Source organism: Galeopterus variegatus, unplaced genomic scaffold, assembly GCF_000696425.1.
Source record: "Galeopterus variegatus unplaced genomic scaffold, G_variegatus-3.0.2 Scaffold1951, whole genome shotgun sequence".
Lineage (NCBI taxonomy): Eukaryota > Metazoa > Chordata > Mammalia > Dermoptera > Cynocephalidae > Galeopterus > Galeopterus variegatus.
The window spans coordinates 210,713-230,959 of NW_007728062.1; the positions used below are offsets into that span (position 1 = coordinate 210,713).

Here is a 20,247-nt window from a genome sequence, read left to right on the forward strand (position 1 = left end):
TTTTGTTAGGGTGCTGTTGTTTAAGTGGATGTATATGTCCTTCTGTTAGCCAAGTTCAGATCTGCATTTGTGCAGGTCCCATATCCCTATTTCTGGTAATTGAGCAACTGGATGCTTTGGTTGGTGGAAGGATGGGACCACGACACAGAGGCCCAGTCCTCAGCCACCTGCGAGGTGTTGGCATGCAGGTGTGTAACATTTCTGTTGCATCTTTTGTTTTCACAGTGAGAGAAAAACGCAAGAGTCTCTTCATTAACCATGTAAGTGAAGCTGTCTCCCTGTGTGTTTCATAATGACTGTACAGTGTAAAGAGTGGAATAACTGTGTCTGTGGTGGGTGGAAATGGTTCATGTATTTTATCGATACTTAGAAGAATGTTGCAATGTACTTAAACTCAGTTTGGTTTGTAATTGGACAAGCACCACTCAGTATTTATCCACTGTCCTAAATGTTTTTTCAGAAGCCCTAGACTACTGTTGTTCATGGGAAGACGTGCATGAACAGTGCCTTAGCAAACACCACACAGGTCCAAATGAAAGCCACTTTTTAATTTCTGATTCTTTTCTTCCTTTACCCCCCCACCCAAATTCCTTTGTTTCTTGTAGCTCAGTTCCATTTGAATAAACTCATAATTGTTTTCCAGAGGCTTTCTGCCTCCACACTCTCTTTCCTCTTCCCAGTTGTGGTTTGTAGGTCCAGTAGAGTCTGCACATTCTTTTGGTGCTCAAAGAAAGAGGATAAACTTGATAACGCTTTAATTTTTAAAGGATTCTCAAAAATCTAGCCCTAATATTGCGGCCATTCTGAGAAGTATGTCCCTCCCCTGGTGGCCAGGTATAAGGTGTCCATCCAGCTACTTCAGCCTTTTTTCCTGAGCAGCCAGGTGCAGCTGGCTGGCTCCAGCCCCCCACCCCCACCCTATGGTAAGCCTTGCCTGCAGACAAGTCATAGCCACCCTTTCTTCTCCTTATAAATATATACCCCTTTCTTTAGGAGAGAAAACTATCTCCAAGAGGTATGGAATAATGAAGTAGGTATATTATGAAAATAAGTGTGCTATATATAAATCCTTGTACTAGAAACAAGAATGATGTATTTGACCTTACAAAGGTCTTTCTCAGGATTTTTAGACTGTCTGCATTTAAGTATTTGCAGATCTTGAAGTACTTGGCACTAAAGCTGTTTTTAAAAGAAAAGCCATAATATTGTATTCCCTGCCCTTTGAAAATCTGGACAAAATGCAATTGAAAAGAAATTTGTAAGTTGGGCTGATGCACTTAAGGGGCTGCATGCTCTACCCTTAGGAGACTGTTTATTGCTTTGTAGTCAGTGTTGGTATATATGTGCATATACAGGTTTCTAGGAGTCAAAGTTTTTATCAGGTTCTTAAAGCAATTTGTGACCTCTTCCCTGGCCCCCTTAAATTTTGAAGCATCAGTGTATATAGCATCGGTGAAATTACAATATATGTCATGGGGAAAATATGATGAAAATTGCCATGTTTTCTTTTTTCTGAAAGCAGTATATACCTGGATATAGAAATTTGAGTGATTAGAACTAATTCTCTAAATGCTTGTTTGCATTTTGTCCTGCTGGTTGCACCTGAATGCTTTCCCACTCATTATCACATCTGCCGAGGAGCTTGCAAGGGAAAGAGTACAGCTGAAACTGTTCATTGCAGCTCTTTAAAGATGTATTGAAGAAAGAGGAGGCTAAGAGTTTGATTGTCCATGTCACTCTGATCTTGGCTCATGAGACAGAGGTGTGCTCTCACAGTTTTAACCTGCACATCTATTTTTATATGCTCTCCCACTTACCCTCACATTTTGTGTCCTGCACAGTCCTGGCACCTGCCACACACAAGGTAAATATCTGCTGGACCCAGCATAGGGATTCAGATGGTAGGCTGAGCATTGTAACTTAAGGTATCCTTTGTAAACTAGCCCAGCCTTCAAACCTCTGTAAAACCTCTTATCTATTGACAAAATAAGTGAAATCACACAGTTGTTAAGATCTGCTCAAATGCACTTGTTCCTATTTAAAAAAGAAATTTCTGTTCTAAGTGTCTTATGTAACAGTTGACCCCATAACAGCATGACCCTCCAATCTGTGAAGAGACCTAACTGCAAATGACCATATCAGTTCTGCCATGTAGGGAAAAGCCATTGGAGTGTGCCATTCCAACCCACTGAAATATAATTTGAGTGAAATTACCTGCAGATTCAATGAGTCTAATAAACCAACTATGCTTTTCATGTTTTGAGACTTGGGCGTAATAAGTTAGCACAGCAGAGAAAGGATAAGGAATAATAATAATCAGTATCGTCTATTGAGTGCTGTACTGTGTGTGTGTGCCAGGCTCTGTTCTAATTGGTTTAGTATACTTACTCATGTAGTTAGCACAGTAACCATGCTGGCTAGGTACTATGTATCATTCCCATTTTACAGACAAGGATCGTCTATTGAGTGCTGTACTGTGTGTGTGTGCCAGGCTCTGTTCTAATTGGTTTAGTATACTTACTCATTTAGTTAGCACAGTAACCATGCTGGCTAGGTACTATGTATCATTCCCATTTTACAGACAAGGAAACCGAGGCACAAAGAAGCTAGCTAAGTAAACAGTGGATCCAGGATTGGGACCCAGAGGGTCTGGCTCCAGACTCCTCAGCCCCCTTAGCTTGCATCCTATATGCTCCTCAGATTGCAACACCAATTCCCACTGGGACAGAGGATGTTTAGCTTGCTTGTCTGAATTTAACATTTATAATTAAATTTTTATAGGATGGTCTGTAGGACTCATTTCTGAATATGTATCCCGACTAAAATTAATAATTTCATTTGTTGTTGAACTCTGGAATGACAATTATTCTTAGCCTTTGTTTGTAAAACCATTCCATTTTGTATTTGCTTTATTGTAAGGGATATTGTTTCTTTAATTTCTCCTTCAAGTTTCTGAAAAACCTTCATACATGTTGCTAAGATAATCTACAAAGAGGCTCTAATTTAAGAAAAACGAAAGCAGTGGATATAGACAAGCCATTTAAGTGAGAAAAGAGGGTGGTTCAACTCTCCTCCTACGGTGGTGGTGGTAACTACAGGGAAAATAACGTCCTCCAAATGGAGAAAAATGAGGTGTTTTTGGCTCCCAGCAAACAACACACATTAGCAAGTAAAAAAGAGTAGACTTTGGCCCAGAACATTCTTCAGGAAAAGGAGCAGTAGTGAATAGAACCGCAGGCTGGAAAAAGAGATGAGCCTTTAACTGCTCAGGAGAGCCAGGAGACTTAAAGGATTAGGTAAAAGGAGGCTGCTTGTAAAAGAATTATTATAGGTTTTAAAGCTTGAAACCATTTGAGGATAAACCACTCTGGGAGTTTTGACAGCAAGTTAAATCAGAGTGAATTATCGAGATTAATATTCTAATCAGCACCTATGTTTTAGATGTAATTAACAGTTACAGGAAACTTTAATACATTATGAAAGAAAGATACATAGGTATTTTTAAAAGGCTTATGAAAAAGGCTTTGTTTAAAGTTTGTACTTTATTTAAAATTTGGTGAAGTTTTGGCTTCGTTTTTTAAAAAAGGTTAGCTATTTTAATGAATATTTTAATTAGACTGTGAAAATCTGATTATAAATTGTGGGTGGTATTGGAGTTGTCTGGAGTCCAGAATTACTCCTGAAACTTCGTGAAAACTCATTCCTTTTACCTTGGCCTAATTTCCTTATATGACATTCCCTGCCACCTGGTGACAGCATACCTGAACTGAATTAATCTAAGAAGTTTTAAAAAAAAGATATTAAAACTGAATGAGTTAGGAGTTGAATGGCCAACAACTTCCCTTATGCCTCATTTGCCATAGATGCACTTTGAAATGAGAAAGCCAAACTGGGGATGTTGTGTCATCCTCACGCAAAAAAAATCAAAGTATTTGTCTCAACATTGAGACAGGTGATAGTTCTACAAACTTTGTGAGGAAATAATGCAATTAGGGAATATTATTTATCGGTTAAGCAAGAGTCACATTGTTAGCTGGACTTGGAGCCAAAAGAATTTTGTTCAAGACCTAGTTCTACTACCTGCTAATTGGGTGACCTTGAAAAAGTCTTGAAGTTTCAGTTCTCTCATCTCTGAAGATGGGTCATAATTCTAGGCCTCTTTGATTCAAATGAGGTAATGAGCAGAAGGTGATTTGTGAACAAATTATACCACCATATAAATATGTTGGTATTATTATTATTGCCCATTGGAGTTTTAGATATATTTGATTTAATCTTCCAAGTTCAATATCAAAACTGATAAAAGTCTTTTTGGTGTTTTGAGTAAGGATATAGTTTTTTCATAATTATTAAGACCAGGATTCCCTGGGAAGAGTATATTCTGTTTAACTACTTTTGGGAATACTGACTTAAATAGTTTTTGCTTCTCTTAAGTAGTTCAATTCAAAATTGACTTTTTCTACCTTTTAGCTTTTAATGCGATAAGAATAGGATTCTTTATAAAATAGTGTCTCTTCTTGTTGTACTCCATCTGTAAGCCATAAAAGTCAAGGAATGAAGTGAGCTAGATCCAGGACTGAAATTTTAAAAATTTTAAACCTTGCTTTTGCCTCTGGAAAATTTGCTTTTAAAGAGAACAAAAATGTATTTAGCAGCTGAGTACGTTAACATCAATACAATATATTTGGAGTGTGTGAAAGAAGACTCAGTAAGATTTTAATCTCAGTAAAATTTTTAAAATTCAATAAGATTAAGAAACTCCAACTTTTATTTGGAAAAAAATTCGAACTTATAGAAAAATTGCAACAATTATACAGAGTATGGGATTTTCCCATCACTGAAGGAGCCTTGAGATACTTAACGTTCTCAGACCACTCGTTGTACTTGACTCGAGGATGTTGAAATGGGCTAGATGCTTTACTTTCTCTCTTCTTCTTTCTTCTTTTTCATTTTTTTGTAGAATGTCTAGACATGGTAATGCTATATACACAAAACTGCTGGTACAGAAGAAAAGCTTCTGTAGGATGTCAGTTCCTTGAGTGTATTGCTTGTGTCTGTGAAAGACTCTTTTCTTGCCCTTTCCTGTTTCCTCCTTACCTACCCTTCCCTTACTCCATCACTCTTATTATGAGGCGCAGGAGAAGCAGCACATGTAAATAGGATGTCAGTTCCTTGAGTGTATTGCTTGTGTCTGTGAAAGACTCTCTTCTTGCCCTTTCCTGTTTCCTCCTTCACCTACCCTTCCCTTACTCCATCACTCTTATTATGAGGCGCAGGAGAAGCAGCACATGTAAAGTGTGATCAGCTGTACAAATATAGGATCGGTAACGGGTGGAATCGCTTTCCCAGTGCCTTTGCAGAAGGTCATTTGGAAAACTACATTGTCCTTGTTAAGACACACAAGTGAAGGGGTCACTGAACTGAAGTGATTTATCCTAGACAGCTCACGTTGTGTTCTCAGTGGGAGCTGCTGTGTTTGAAGCCCCAGTCTTTTGTATATGGCATTAGGATCTCGTCCCTGAATGAGCAGGCACAGATTCTCGACCACGGCTGCCTGGTCTTCACGTCGCTCAGACACTGCTGTGTGTGGAGAAGCGGCTGTTCTACTTTACCTCCGTCTGTCACTTCCCGATTCCATTGGTGCTGGCCGCCGGGGGGTTAGAGGGAGGCACAGCTGTCCCTGCACCAGCCGTGCAGGCCAGGGCCCTGTATGATGCTTCTCCCTCTTCACTCTGCTGTTTTATTTTCACTTCATGTTCTCTTCACCGTCTCAGCTTTCAACTTCATCACCTGCTTAGGGATTTCTGGAGTAGAGAGAGGAAAGAAAAAGAAATAGTCTGAGGAGCAAACTTTCTGCTTGAAGCAGGGACTTGGTCAGGAAAGCCCTTTAAGAGGCAGACTCTCTTTCCCTTAGCCTCGAAGCAGAGGCTCCTACCCCCAGCATCTGTGTGTTACAGTCTGTTCTTTGACTTTTCATATATATGTTTTTAACTTTTAGTTTGAAAAATGTCAAACTTACAGGACAGTTGTGATTATAATATAGAAAACTCTCGTATACCGTTTACCCAGATTGACCAATTTCAAACTAGTGTTTTATCATTTTCTACATGTCCCCTGATCGTTATCATGTAATATTTTTTCTGAATTGTTTGGGAGTAGCTTGTCCACATCATACCCTTTGCCCCTAATACTCTACTGTGTACTTCCTAAAACCAATTCTATTCTCTGTGTAACCAAAGTATTGTTAGCAAAATCAAGGATTCAACATTGATACAGTTCTTTTTAATTTAACTGTCCACATTCCATTGGATTAAGTGGCCCCTAATGTCCTCTATAGTCTATCTTTTTCTGGTACCAGTTTCAGTCCAGAATAACACATGGCATTTAGTTGGCATGCCCTTCAGTGTCCTTTAATCTGGAGCAAATCTTCAGCCTTTCTCTCTTTCCTGACATTGATATTGTTGGAGAATACAGGGCCAGTTGTTTTTTTTTTTAACAGAATGATTCTCATTTGGGATTTGTCCAAAGGATTCAGGTGAGCATTTACAGCCAGAGTACTACAGGGAATGTTCCCTTGCCCTTTTCAGGGCATCAAATTTGGAAGCACACAGTATCCATCTGGCCCTCATTGGGGATGTTGGTTTTGATCACCAGGCAAGGTGCTGTCTGGATTCTCCACTGTTTATTTACTAGTTTCCCTTTTGCAACTAATAAGCAGTTTACGGGCAGACACTTTAAGACCATGCACATACCTGCTCTTTATCCCCACCCCCAGATTTAGCAACTATTGATCATTCTTGCTGGAACCAATCTTTATGATTTTGGTTACAAAATGGTTATTTTTGAGCCCCACTAGTTCTTTCATGTTTGTCAGTCTGCATTTTGCTGTAAGGGAGAGCCTTCTCGTCCTGTCCATCCATCCACCCACCCATCTTCAGAATGGACTCTTGGATTTCTGTTTTTTCAATGATAAAAATACAGGTCATTCCTGTCCTTAATGATTTTGGTGCTTACATGGTCCTAGATTTGGCTGGTGGCAGTCTCTTCACACTGGTTCTGTGTTCTTGTGACATGCCCCCATCCTTTTTCCTGAGCACTCCTTTCCTTTTTGGCACAGTAAGATATTCCGGGCTCATCTTGTGCCTCCTCTGCCTCAGCCCTGCAATCAGACTCAGCTAGGAAACAGATGTTTCAAAGAGCATGAATTCATGTTGATACCTTAAATTTCCAATGCCACTCCATCACATTAGAATTTTTCTTGACTTTGGTCTTTGACTATTTTTTTTTCCTTATGAAAAACTTAAACTTTCTAAAAAGGAGCTTTATTGATATATAACTTACATGTTATAAAATTTACCACAATAAAATATACAATTCATTGCTTTGTCGTATATTCACAGAGTTGTACAACCATCACCATAGCCGATTTTTGAACATATTTATCAGCCCAAAAAGAAAGCCCATACCCATTAGCAGTCATTCCCCATTCCTCAATCTCCTCTAGCCCCTGGCAACCACTATCTACTTTCTGTCTCTATGGATTTGTCTATTCTGGACACTTTATATAAGTGTAATCATATGTGATCTTTTGTGACTGGCTTCTTTCACTTGTATTTTTTTCAAGGTTCGTCCATGTTTCAGAACTTCATTGCTTTTTATGGTCAAATAATTTCATTTATGGGTATACAATATTTTGCTTATCTACTCATCAGCTGATGGACATTTGGGTTGTTTCCACCTGTTGGCTTTTATGAATAATGCTGCTGTGAGCATTCTTGTACAAGTGTTTGTGTGGACGTGTTTTCATTTTTCTTGTTCATATACCTAGGAGTAGAATTACTGGGTTATATGGTAACTCTATATTTACCATTTTGAGGAATTGCCAAACTTTTCCAAAGTAGCTGGTGTTCGGCTTTTAATATTTTATTAGATTGTAGTCTTATTAATTGGATTTTTAACTCTGATCAGCAATAATATACTTGTTTCTTCAAAGCACAACTCTTTTTTTTTGTTTTGTTTTTTACTTCCTTTGTTTTTTAAATTTTTAAAAACTTTTCCCAAGAGAAGAAATGACTCTTTGGAATCCTTAAGGTTTTGACTAATGTAACTGTTTCGAGTAACATATTTTCACATAGAGAAATGTGAAGGTAAGAACAGCATACCTGTAGCAAGAAAAGCACTGTCAGGAGTCAGGTGTCTGAATTCTGATTCTTTGGATACTTCTCCGCTTTGTGATAACAAGTTACTGTGTCACTTGGCAAAGTGCTTTAATTATGTCACCTATAAAGAGAAGCAGTACCACTTACCTCCCCTGTCTCCCAGGATAGTTACAAAAGGCAGTGGAAATGGGATAATGTGAAGGTCCTTAAACCTTTGCATTGTACAAATATACTTGGCATATTTGAATTTCTGTGACAGGTTACTAATTATGTGGAAGAGAGAGCTCTAACAAAGCAGGAAAGAAACTTGAGTTTCTTGCATTCCAGGGCAAGTCCAACCCATTTTTGAGTCTTTCTCTGTAGAGTAAATTAAAAATTTTAAGACCTGCACTTGAATAAACATCTGTCCTACCTTGTCCTCGGTATTCTGGATGAGCTCATTACTTATCCCAACATACCCTTGAAAGTCACAGCCTGGAATATATATATGACCATTAAACTCAAAAACTGAATTAATAGTAGGAAAATGTTATTTTATAGCTGCAGAAAGAATCAGGCAACAATAAACCTCATGCTAGTTGCTGAGCAGAAGCCTCCTGAGGTGTGCCTTAGTTAGTTTTCTGTCCTTTATAACAGAATACTTAAAACTGGGTAATTTGTAAAGAAAAGAAATTTATTTGTTACAGTTCTGGAGGCTGGGAAGTCTAGGGTCGAGGGAGCGCATGTGGTGAGAACCTTCTTCCTGATTGGGACTCTGTGCAGAGTCCTGACGTGGCACAGAGCGTCACCTGGAAAGGGGACAAGAGCATGTTCATATGCGTTCTTCCTGTCCTTATAAAGCCCCCAATCTACTCCTCTGATAATCCATTAACCCATTCATCCACAAGTGGATTGATCCATTCATGAGAGGAGAGCCCTCGTGATCCAGTCATCTCTTAGAGGCCCCACTGTTCAGGTACCATATTGGGGATTAAGCTTCAGCATGAGCTTTGGAGGGGACAGACATTCAGACCACAGCAAGGAGTGTGTAGTCAATCAAGAACACTTCCTTCCCTCATATGATGCCAGTCCTAAATGGCTGTATTTCTGGATTTTTGATTCACAGTCAGAATTATAATGAGAAAAAGTACTTCTCATTATAGAGTCAATGCACGGAGCCATGATGAAGCCAAGATTTGACCTGGGATTGAAGTAAATTATGAATGTAATTTAATTATTTTGCAGTGACAGCATGCATGACTCACAATAGCGCAGCATTCTGCCTCAAAATTGGCGTTTTCCCAGTTTTTGTTCTTGAGGTCCAAAGTTGATTTATTTCTCTGCTTTCACAGAGAATGATTTTGTTTACTTCTGTTCTTAATTCCACAGCCTTTTGCTTTTCTACCTTATAGTCTTTCCTTGCTGTAAAAAATTGATCCTGCTAAAAGCTGTGCATCCTTTTTCTTTCCATGGAATAATAGTTTGTAGGCATCTTGAGGTCAAAAATGAGGGTTTTTCCTTTGTTTTGTTTTTTCATCTTGTGTCTCTGTGGCCCATGGTATTGGAAAGACAAGTATGGTGCTTTCCTCTCTCCAAGCCCCAGAGACTTCTGCATGTGTGTACATTATCCCAGCTGGGAGCACTTGTGCCCTGTTGGATAAGGGCTCCAGGTTTGCACTGCTTTTGGAATTCCATGGAATGTCCTTGACTCCAGCTGTACCCCATATTAGCTGTGTGAATCGGGAAAAGATAGTTTTGTAAAATGAGGGGAATGCTCCTTCCTCCTTCATGCTTTTGTGGAGACTGTTGTGTATTCCATGAGTGTTCAGGAGGTAGCAGGTGGCAAGTGGGACAACCCAGCCTCTTTCTCCACGTCTGTGCTCTGTCCCACACATGTTCTGCACACATCAGGCCTTCAGCTAATTCTTAATAAAGGATTGCTAGTGCAAAGTTCATTTCTCTGTGCCCCAGGAGGCTGCAGACAGAATCCTGCCTTCTCTATCAAGGTCATAGTTTGCCCTCCTTAGAATTAGGGTTTTTTGGTTTTTTTAATTATGGAGATTTCATTTTAAAGATTCTATTTATATCACTTTCTTAAGAAAAACTTTATCACTTCTTTTCCTGTAATAATAATATGTCATATTTTTAAATGCTTTTTTATTTGATCCTAACATACCCTAAGAAGAAATAGTACCAATGGGAAGTAATAGCACAGAGACTCTTAAGTGTTACTGAGATACTTAACATTTACTGAGCACATCTATGTGCTAAGCACTTTACAGGTATTTCCCATGTAGTCCTCACAGCACCACAGTGGAGGGAAGGTTCTGCTGTCTGTATTGTACAGGCGAAGACATTGCTTTGGGAGGTTAAGCCTAAGATGATAGGCTTATAAATGATCAGTTATTGCCCAAACTGGGACATTTTAGAGTGTGAAAGGGGCTGCTATTATTTGTTACTCCAGGATAACAGGGGCAACTAGGACTGTCCCCAGCAAGCCAGGATGTGTGCTTGTCCTACTTAAGTAACTCACCCAAGCTAACAGCTAATCAGTGGCAGAGGTACATTCTGAGTGCTAGGCTTTCTGATTCCAACCAGGCTCTTGCCTACCCTGTCCTGGAACATCTCATCCACATTAGCCTTGACTCTTTTGTTCTGCCAGCCACTGCCCCACTACACTGTGTCCTGAGCCTGTCAGCATTTCAGGGCCTCTTAGCCAGCTCGTTGCCACTTGGTACACTCGGTTCTGCCGTGCCGCGGCTGCACTGTCACCAGTAGCTCACTGAGGCTCCTGCTGACATCCTGAAGGCACACTTCCATGTGGTTGGTGGCAGTGGTATGAGCACTTTAGTCTCAGAAATGGGACTGTTCTTTGTTTGCTGATTCAAGAAAATTACCCAGTGTGTACGTCCAAGACATTTGCACTCTAGGCCGTAGAGAGAACACAGACAGGTGAGCTGGAAATGATAACGGAGAGTGATCAGTGCGGTGAAGGGCAAGCACAGGGTGTGTAGAACGCACAAGAGGGGCACTCAGCCCGGTGGGTCTGGAGCGGGGAGGCCTCCCAAGGAAGGGTTGTCAGCAGGTGCTGAAAGCTGAGTAGGGTCCAGGAAGGAAAAAGGCCAGTGGATTATCGGAGGAGAAGGTTTGAGAGAGCATGGCACAAGGTGGGAAGGCACAGACATTGGAGTCAGACAAGTGTCGCTTTGAGCCCTGGTGTCTTAGATTCGATGTTGGAAATGTTACTTTATTTCTCTGGCCTCCTTTGACTTATCTGTAAAATGGGAATTCTACCTGCTTTGCAGGGTATGTTTGAAGCAACCCAGAACATGGTTGGCTCATGTTTGATGGCCATTAAATAAAAGTGATTGTTGTTACTGTCTTCACTTAATTATGTCTAACTGTAGTGTACACGGAAGGAGAGAGTGAGTGGTGAAGCAGGGGAGGTGAAAAGCTGGTAAATGTCCCTCTCCCCAGTATAGAAGCTCTGAGACATTTAAGCATAGAGGCCACGCCATCTGATCTGCTCTGTAGAAAGATGACAGTAGCATCAGAGGAAGTAGCATTTGGAGAGGAATGAGCCTAGAGGCAGAGTGATTATTGCAGTGATGCAGGTGGGAATCCATGGTGGCCATTCATGCAGCCTTAGCGACTGGAGGGATGTAGAGGAAAGGATGGTTTAGAAACATACTTAGAAGGTGGAGTCAATAGCACTTGATGCAAGGAGCCCAAGGGAGAGGAAGACAGATGCATGAATATTTTGTGGATTTCTGGTTTTAAGCCATTACAGTTGATTGTAGGAGCCAATTAGTTTGATATTTGAGGTGCCCATGAGGAACACTGAGGTAGAGAGGTCCACTAGGCAGTGGTGAGCTCAGAAGAGCAGTTGGATCCAGAGAGGAGAGATTTGGGAACTCATCAGAGAGCAGAAGGAAGGTGAATTAATGGGAGTGGGTGAGAATGCCCTGGGAAAGAGTGTGGGGGGAAAAGAAAAGACGATCGCGTGTAAGGAAATACAGAGAAGTGGAGTCCACAAAAGGGACTGAGACTGAGTAGCCAGAAAGCAAGGGGAAAGCCAGGAGAGAACCCAAGAGAGAAGAGTCTCAAGTCAAATATGAGTGAAAAGTACTCACTGGTATAGCAGACCGGAGTTCCTTGTGAAGGAAGGGAGCGTGGAGTGTGAGCCAATTTGGAAGTAAAGTTTGAAGTGGAGTGACTAGTTAGCCCTGGCCTGGGGAAGGTCATGTCTTCCACTCGAGGCAAGGAGGTGGGTATGACAGGTTCATTTGCTAGGGAGGAAGAAGGAAGAAGGTGTGTGGACATTGCCTACTGGCCTCTCGGTTCTCTGTGCCCTGCACACCCCACGGGAGCTCAGGGCCAGGCTGTGGGCAGAGGATTGAAGAGGTGGGTGTGGGTGTTGAAATATTCAAGGGAAAGATTTCAGGTCATTGTGGATAGGCCAGTGGGGGTCTTATCCCTGCTCCTCCCTTCTCTTTACCCTTCACATTGATTGTATATGTGTGTGCACATGTGTGTATCTGGGTATCTTTGTATCTGACAGACATCAGCATTGTAATTACCTAGGGGGATAAGCTCATTATTTGGGACACATGATAACTCTTTAATAAAATCTTCTTAAATATATAGTTTAACAATTTTTGTGTATTACCTTGATGTAAATAATAGATTTTATACTATAACCATTACGTGAATAGGTAGATGAGATGATCTTGTTTCAGTCTAGCTCTAAAATTCTACTACTCTTCATATTCATAACTTAATTTGTAAAATATGCATTATTTCAAAAAAAAAGATCAAGAGCGTTTCTGGTAGAAATTTCTAGTTATTTCACCTTTTTAATAACGCGAGGTTTCAGATTAAGAGAAATTTATATTCTATGAATCTTATAGTACTGGCATTCCAACAAATGACTTAATGCCCAGATGATATTTAGAGGGGTGCGACACCCTTAAAACCAATAACTTTATAACTTAGATTTTTATTATTTTTATTATTACTTAGGATTTTTATTCAATTTAGAAATTGTTAAATAGTTTGAAAGCTGAGTTGGAAAATTAAAGGCTTTGATACATCATCAGCCCTTAGTTCTGGGATACTCAGACTAACAGCTGTCTGATCTCAAGGCCAGGACAGGGTTCAGTGTGGCTGGTTTTGAGTTAACCCCCCTGATCCTTAGGGACTGGGCCAACAGAGGGGTGTTCGTGCTCATTAGCTCATAAAGGTGATTTCTTAGATTACGAGGGGCTGTAGACTGTACTCACCCAAGTACATCACTCATCTCTCCCTGACTTCATGGCTTATTTTTCTTAGGGAAACCATTTATTCTGTGCAGTTCCCATTGTATTTTAATCTGGAAGGAATTTGCATCAGAGGAAATAGTTGAAACCCCACAAGAAATAGACGTGAAATACTATTGTCCTTTTGCTTCATTGTTGGGATTATTAAGTTACTTCATATTTCTGAAAATTCACTAACTGGAAAAAGTTCAATTAATTTCTTGATTTTTGTGTTAAATACAGTATCTGTTGAGATTTTTATTTAGTAGTTTTACACCTGTGTGGAAAATTTCACGGGAATTTTTAAAGCTTGCTACCCATTCTTGGTAGTTATTATTAGAGTATGAGTTTTAAGTATGTCTTCTGTGACTTAAATGTGATTGCTACAAGAGCTTAAAAAGAAAAAGAGGATTGTTTTTAATGCCTTTGGATTGTCTTAATGAAACAGTGATTAATTTGATATGAAAATGCCATGTTAAAATTAACACCCAAGTTGTAGCTTCAACGTTACAAGCTTTCTTTTGCCCTTTCTTTACACAGGCACATAACAGTGTGAGCTTAAAAAGGAAAGTTCGAGAACAAATCTTATCTTTTGCGTTTCCTGACTTTGGTAATTTCCTGTGACCTATAAGCTATTTATGTAAAACCAAAGCGCGTGAGGGTCACAATGTTTCAGTAGTGCAGTGCCCTCTAGCTATGATTTAAGGAATTGGATACCCAGAGTAGTAACTAGTATCATTTATTATTTAGTTCTCAGAGGAGATTCTGTTTATACATCATTTATGTATTTCTTGGGCTGCTGAAGATTTTAATAATTTTATTACAGAGGAAACCTTATTATATGGGAAGTAAATTTTAAGGTATTGAACATTTGGTCTCTAATTAGCCCTATAGCTTCCTTTACTAAATTATGAACTGTGTACACCAAGGGTTTTGTTGGAGGAGGGCAGGTCAGGCAGTTAATTTTACGATCCCTAAGGAATTAGTTTTTTGGTTGCTGAAAATGACAACTAGACAGTCAACATAGGATCAGGCAGGTGGAAAAGTGTTCACGTGATTTGAGTTTTTTGTATCTTGCTTTTGATCAAGAATTATCCAGATGGATGTGTACTGATCATATTGTCCAAGTAGTTGCCAAATATCTATTTAGGATTTAACTAGTTGTCATCAGTGATGACAACTAGACAGTCAACATAGGATCAGGCAGGTGGAAAAGTGTTCACGTGATTTGAGTTTTTTTGTATCTTGCTTTTGATCAAGAATTATCCAGATGGATGTGTATTGATCATATTGTCCAAGTAGTTGCCAAATATCTATTTAGGATTTAACTAGTTGTCATCAGTGTATAATTTAAATTCTGTTTTCTCTACCATTACCTCTCAGAAGTAGTTCTTCATTCTAAAGTCCTCCAAAGAGCTCAAGACTTGCACACTTGCGAAAGCACCAGGCGTAAGACTGCACAAGCATGCTACCAAAAGGTCATCCATTGGTGTATTTTCAAAAGTATCAGATAATCTTCCCCTTTAAAACATATTTTGTCCCTAACAAAGGAATACTTTGAAATTCAAGCAGATTAACCAGGAGATTCGAAATTAACATTGGCTGTATTTTTGATGGCTCCCAAGTCATCTGTACCCGCAGAGTACAGAAAATGCTTACAATGGACTTTGTTTTGATCTCAGTGCATAAAACCAGGATGCCACCTCAGTCATGGCTTTCATTAGCACATGGGCCCTGGGGCAGGTGATTTTTATGTATCCCGAAGCATATTCTTTGCTGCTATATTGAGAGAGGTTACTGTTCTCCTGATGAAGGAGGTTTGGGACAAAGAGTGGGTGGTGACCTTTATATGTGGAATAGCAAGGAAGTTCATTTTATGATTAAAATGTTTTTGAATCGTTCGCAGTGGTGATGTTAACATTTCTTGCCAAGATATTTTTCTTCTGTGGTCTGATCTCAGGCTAATGGAGTGATGTTCTTGGAGGAATTCTGAGCACTGTATAATTGTCTTTGTCTTGTTGCCATTGTTTTCTAGCATCCTCCAGGACAAATAGCAAGGAAATACAGCTCCTGCTCCACTATTTTCCTAGATGATAGCACAGTCAGTCAACCAAACCTCAAGTATACAATTAAATGGTGGGTATACAGATTTTTGCTTAACTGAGTGCATTTTCTATTCCTGAAAATATTTCCGTTCCTGATTGGCTAAGCTGGTTGGATGTGGGGTCAGGCAGTGACAAGATTGGGTGGGCGGGCATGGGGAGAGCACTAACAGTTCAGGAAATATTTTTTAAAAGTGATTTTGGTAATTAAAATGTGAAGTGTTCAAAATATTTGTGCATATTGCTACTTACCTAAAAAGACCAAAATTTCAAATTACTTTAAATGTAGATTATTTGAAATGTATTTTTGCTTTTTGTGCATACTTTCTACCTTTTCACTTTTTGTTGACACCGTCCTGGCATAACTCTGCTAGTATTTTACCTCCTGAATAAAACAGTGCTGGTCCCAGTTTAAGACTCAGGACTACAGTAGAAAGCCTGCCTGGCATAGTGAAAGTGTACTTGCCTGGGGTCTGGAGATCTGAGTTCTAATCTTGGCTCTCTCACCAACAGGGAGGGTTTGGGTAGGGCCCTTTTCTATGAGACCTTTAGTTCCTTATTTTAAAATGGAGTTTTAGAGGGAGGAAGGGGACTCTTTGGATGAAATTCATTCCCTTTTGGGGCTTCCGTTTCCTTATTTTAAAAGGGAGGGAGCACTTTTTTTCCTGTAATGTTCCTGCTAGCATTGTGGTAATAACAACCCTTGGTAGGGATCACAGAGAATTTGATGTGCTGGAGTCTATGGCCAGCAGCTAACCTGTGAAAAACCTGGGACATTTTATCTCTACACTTGTTGAAGAAAGTCTATATTTAACAACAATACAAGTTAGCATATGAAATAGGTGTTTAAATGTGTAAATAAGAAGTATTATTCTCTGTCAATGGGCCAGGTTTTCAGGCTTAAAAGCCCTGTTCTGAACATGACCATATGAGACAGTCATGGCCTCAGTCAGGCTGTAAGGACTGTGACCATCTTCTATGGACAGTGTCCACTCCAGGTGGAAGACGAAAGACGAGACCAATGGATAGAGGCTACCTGTTTATATACAATTCCTTTCTCCCCCCGTAAGCTTGTGTGCTTCCCAGGTCCTACTGGAAATGTACCCTCTTCCCTCATTAGCCCGGCATTTAAGGGCATGGTAAATGGCTAGTGAGCATAAGCCCGAAAGTCAGCAGTCGCAGCTGGGAGGGTTGGATCCTTAGCTCCACGGTGCAGTTACCTGTGTGACCTTACCGTACATTACTGCTTAGAAATGCGAGGGGTAGCACCTCTTGGAAGTACTTTCTAGATTAGTCATTAGTACTTGTGGAGAGAAGTGGAAGGCCCTGAAGATCTGTGCACCATGCGGCTGTTGGCATCTGCTCAAGCTCTGAAGAGCCTACAACGAAAGCTACTAACTTGAATCCTGGGATCCACTTCATAGGAAGCGAGGCAGAATAAAGTAGGAGAGTTTCACTTCCAGGGGCAGCAGGAGCTCTTGGGATTCACAAGTGGATCTGACTCAGTTGCTCAATGCTTTTACCCTTAGATGATGTAAGATTGTCACTGGTTGTGATATAGACACTTAGGAGCCTGGTGGGAAAACTGACTGACAATTTGGTAGTGCATTGGTCAAGTCGAGGAAGTGCAAGCACCTAAGTTACAAATGTGTGTCCATGTAAATCACTGGTTCCAGCCCTGGCTGCACCTAGGAGTCACCTGGGAGCTTAAAAACACCCTGAGTTTGGGCCGGCCCGGTGGCGCACTCGGTAGAGTGCGGCTCTTGGGAGCTTGGCGGTGCTCCCGCCGAGGGTTCGGATCCCATATAGAGACCGGTCTGCTCACTGGTTGAGCGCGGTGCGGGCGCGACACCGAGGGTTGCGATCCTGTTGCCGGTCGCGGTACAGGCGCGACACCGAGGGTTGAGATCCCGTTACCGGTCACGAAAAAAGACAAAAAGGAAAAAAACAAAAACAAACAAAAAAACCCACCCTGAGTTTGATGTCTTCCCTATAGATCCTGATTGAATTTGTCTGAGGTATAGTCTTGGTATCTGGATTTTTAATTCTCCCCAAGACATTCTAAGGGCAGCCAGGGTTAAAGACCCCTGATGTAAAAGGATAGATGCCCTCTCTTCCCCCACCAATGTCCCCTTGAAACTTTGAAAAAAACTATGAGTTCATATGTAAAGGATAAAGGAACTGAAAAGCAGGAACAACTAAAATAGCTGACTGTGGAGACAAAATATTCAATGCAGATACTGTGGCTTTCCTGGCCCAAAAGACGTTTACTCTGCACTGCCCAAATTTGAAATTCCTTCAGTCAGTAGTTCAGTTGCTTTAAAAAATATTTTCTTTTTAAAATGTCCATTTGAGATCTGGGCAGGGGAGGCCCTAACTGAAGTAGTGCTATCAGACTCCTTCCCTGTAAATACCAGCATCTCACACTTGGCTTGGTTATGAGCAAGGAGCAGAAGGATAAAAGACATTTTGAGGTGTTAACAGACCTGGGTGAGTTCTTCAGTCTGGGGTTTGACAGTATAAGGGGAGAGGGGTACTCAGAGGTAAAGTCAAAAAGTGGGTAGGAAGACACTAAATCCAAATGCTATTTCATTCTAAAATTTTGCCTAAACCTTACCCTATGCCTGTCAAAAGGAAATTCCTACTTTCATTTTTGCTTTTTCCGCCTCCGCTAAATCTAAGGCCCTCTTGCCCCCTACCCCTGACATTAAAATTGATCACAGAATCATTAATACTGTAGTTTATTTCCATTGTAGGCATAAGTGAGCATTTGTGGGCCAAACTTGCTTCCTGAAAACCAGTTATAATCTCGTTTCTGTGAGAGAACTCTCTGGAGTTCTAAACAACTGACTCGTAAGCTAATTTTTGACAGACAGCCCACGTGTATATTGGTGATTGCCAGAGTTAATGAACATATTTACAGATTCTAGTTGGGGGTGGGATGGAGGGTTGAATGCTAGTCTAGCGGTGAAAGAAAAAGTATCAAAAGTTGAGGCAGTCATTCTACGCTCATTTTGTCTGTCAGCATAATTTCTTATTTTAAGAACTTGATTTTCCCATCTTTCCCCTCAATGCCAACAGCCGTGGTGTGAATTCAGAGTGTGCCAACCACTCACCATGCCTCTGGAACCATCCCCAGCCCACCAAATACTGTAACAAGCATAGGAAGGATGATCAGAGAAAAGGGTGGGGGGTAGAGGGGAGCCCCATTCACACAGTGGGCCAGGTTATCCGTGGCCCTTGGCCACGAAGGTCAGAGAGCAGCTAATTGCCCACTGGCCTCTAACTCCGTGCTTTAGCTCCTCTGCAGCACCAGAACTTTCCACCTCTTGATCTTCAGAGGTTTTAGGACAGTCATGTGCTTTGCTGATTTTAGCTCTAGGTAAGAAGTAAGACAACTGCAGTGCCAATAATCACACATCTGTTCTGTTTTCTTGGGCAGGAAAATAGCATATTCTTCCTTCCTAGCTATGTGGCAAAAGCAGCTGAGCAAACCCTTTAATCCAAGTGTACTTCTGTGCTCTGGTTTGGCTCTGGCCTCTCCTTGGGGAAACCTCACCGTTTTCTGAGGACGTGGCAGAACTGACCAGGCCTCTTAAGCTGGGCACTTGGAGTGAAGCCTCAAGTCCGGGACTGATTCAGTTGTCAACTGACTGCCTTTTTCCCCAGCAATCACTTCTGTCTAGATGACCAGCTCAACTGGCCTGTGGAGCTCTGTGACACATGAATCCCCGCTTAGTGTTCTCACTTTCCAGGTTATAACCTTGAGTGGAAATTGGCCTACAGAGTGGCTCTATTTTTCCCTGAGGTCTTAGGCCATGATAATGTCCAGGCCCAAAAGACGTTTACTCTGCACTGCCCAAATTTGAAATTCCTTCAGTCAGTAGTTCAGTTGCTTTAAAAAATATTTTCTTTTTAAAATGTCCATTTGAGATCTGGGCAGGGGAGGCCCTAACTGAAGTAGTGCTATCAGACTCCTTCCCTGTAAATACCCATCTGTTCTGTTTTCTTGGGCAGGAAAATAGCATATTCTTCCTTCCTAGCTATGTGGCAAAAGCAGCTGAGCAAACCCTTTAGTCCAAGTGTACTTCTGTGCTCTGGTTTGGCTCCGGCCTCTCCTTGGGGAAACCTCACCGTTTTCTGAGGACGTGGCAGAACTGACCAGGCCTCTTAAGCTGGGCACTTGGAGTGAAGCCTCAAGTCCGGGACTGATTCAGTTGTCAACTGACTGCCTTTTTCCCCAGCAATCACTTCTGTCTAGATGACCAGCTCAACTGGCCTGTGGAGCTCTGTGACACATGAATCCCCGCTTAGTGTTCTCACTTTCCAGGTTATAACCTTGAGTGGAAATTGGCCTACAGAGTGGCTCTATTTTTCCCTGAGGTCTTAGGCCATGATAATGTCCAGTCTTGCCTTTGGCTTGAGAAGAGATAGTGACCTCGGGGCCCTGAAGATTGTCGCCCACTCTGCAGAAGCCAAAAGACCTCTTGATAGAGGAATAACAATGATAAAAGTAACTTTTGCTTTAGAAATTTATATTTGGTATAATGCTTCTATATATTTTATTTCATTTGGTCATAGTAACAACTCTGTGATGTGGGTTGTATTGTCCTGATTTTGTAGTTAAGGAAGTGAAGGCTGTGAGAGGTGGGTTAACTCTAATAAATGAAGCAGCCAGGTTTTTTTTTTTTTTTTTTTTTTTTTTTTTTT

The 20,247-nt window shown here is 40.8% G+C and overlaps 1 protein-coding gene across 1 annotated transcript in view; it reads left to right on the plus strand.

The window, feature by feature from the left end:
• The window catches only part of CCNY (cyclin Y), a 225,974-nt gene that overhangs the window by 158,578 nt on the left and 47,149 nt on the right, over positions 1-20,247 (plus strand). The window contains exons 3-4 of the mRNA XM_008579737.1: positions 226-260; positions 15,471-15,571. Coding sequence (XP_008577959.1) covers positions 226-260; positions 15,471-15,571 — 136 coding nt within the window. The remainder of the gene's footprint in view (positions 1-225; positions 261-15,470; positions 15,572-20,247) is intronic.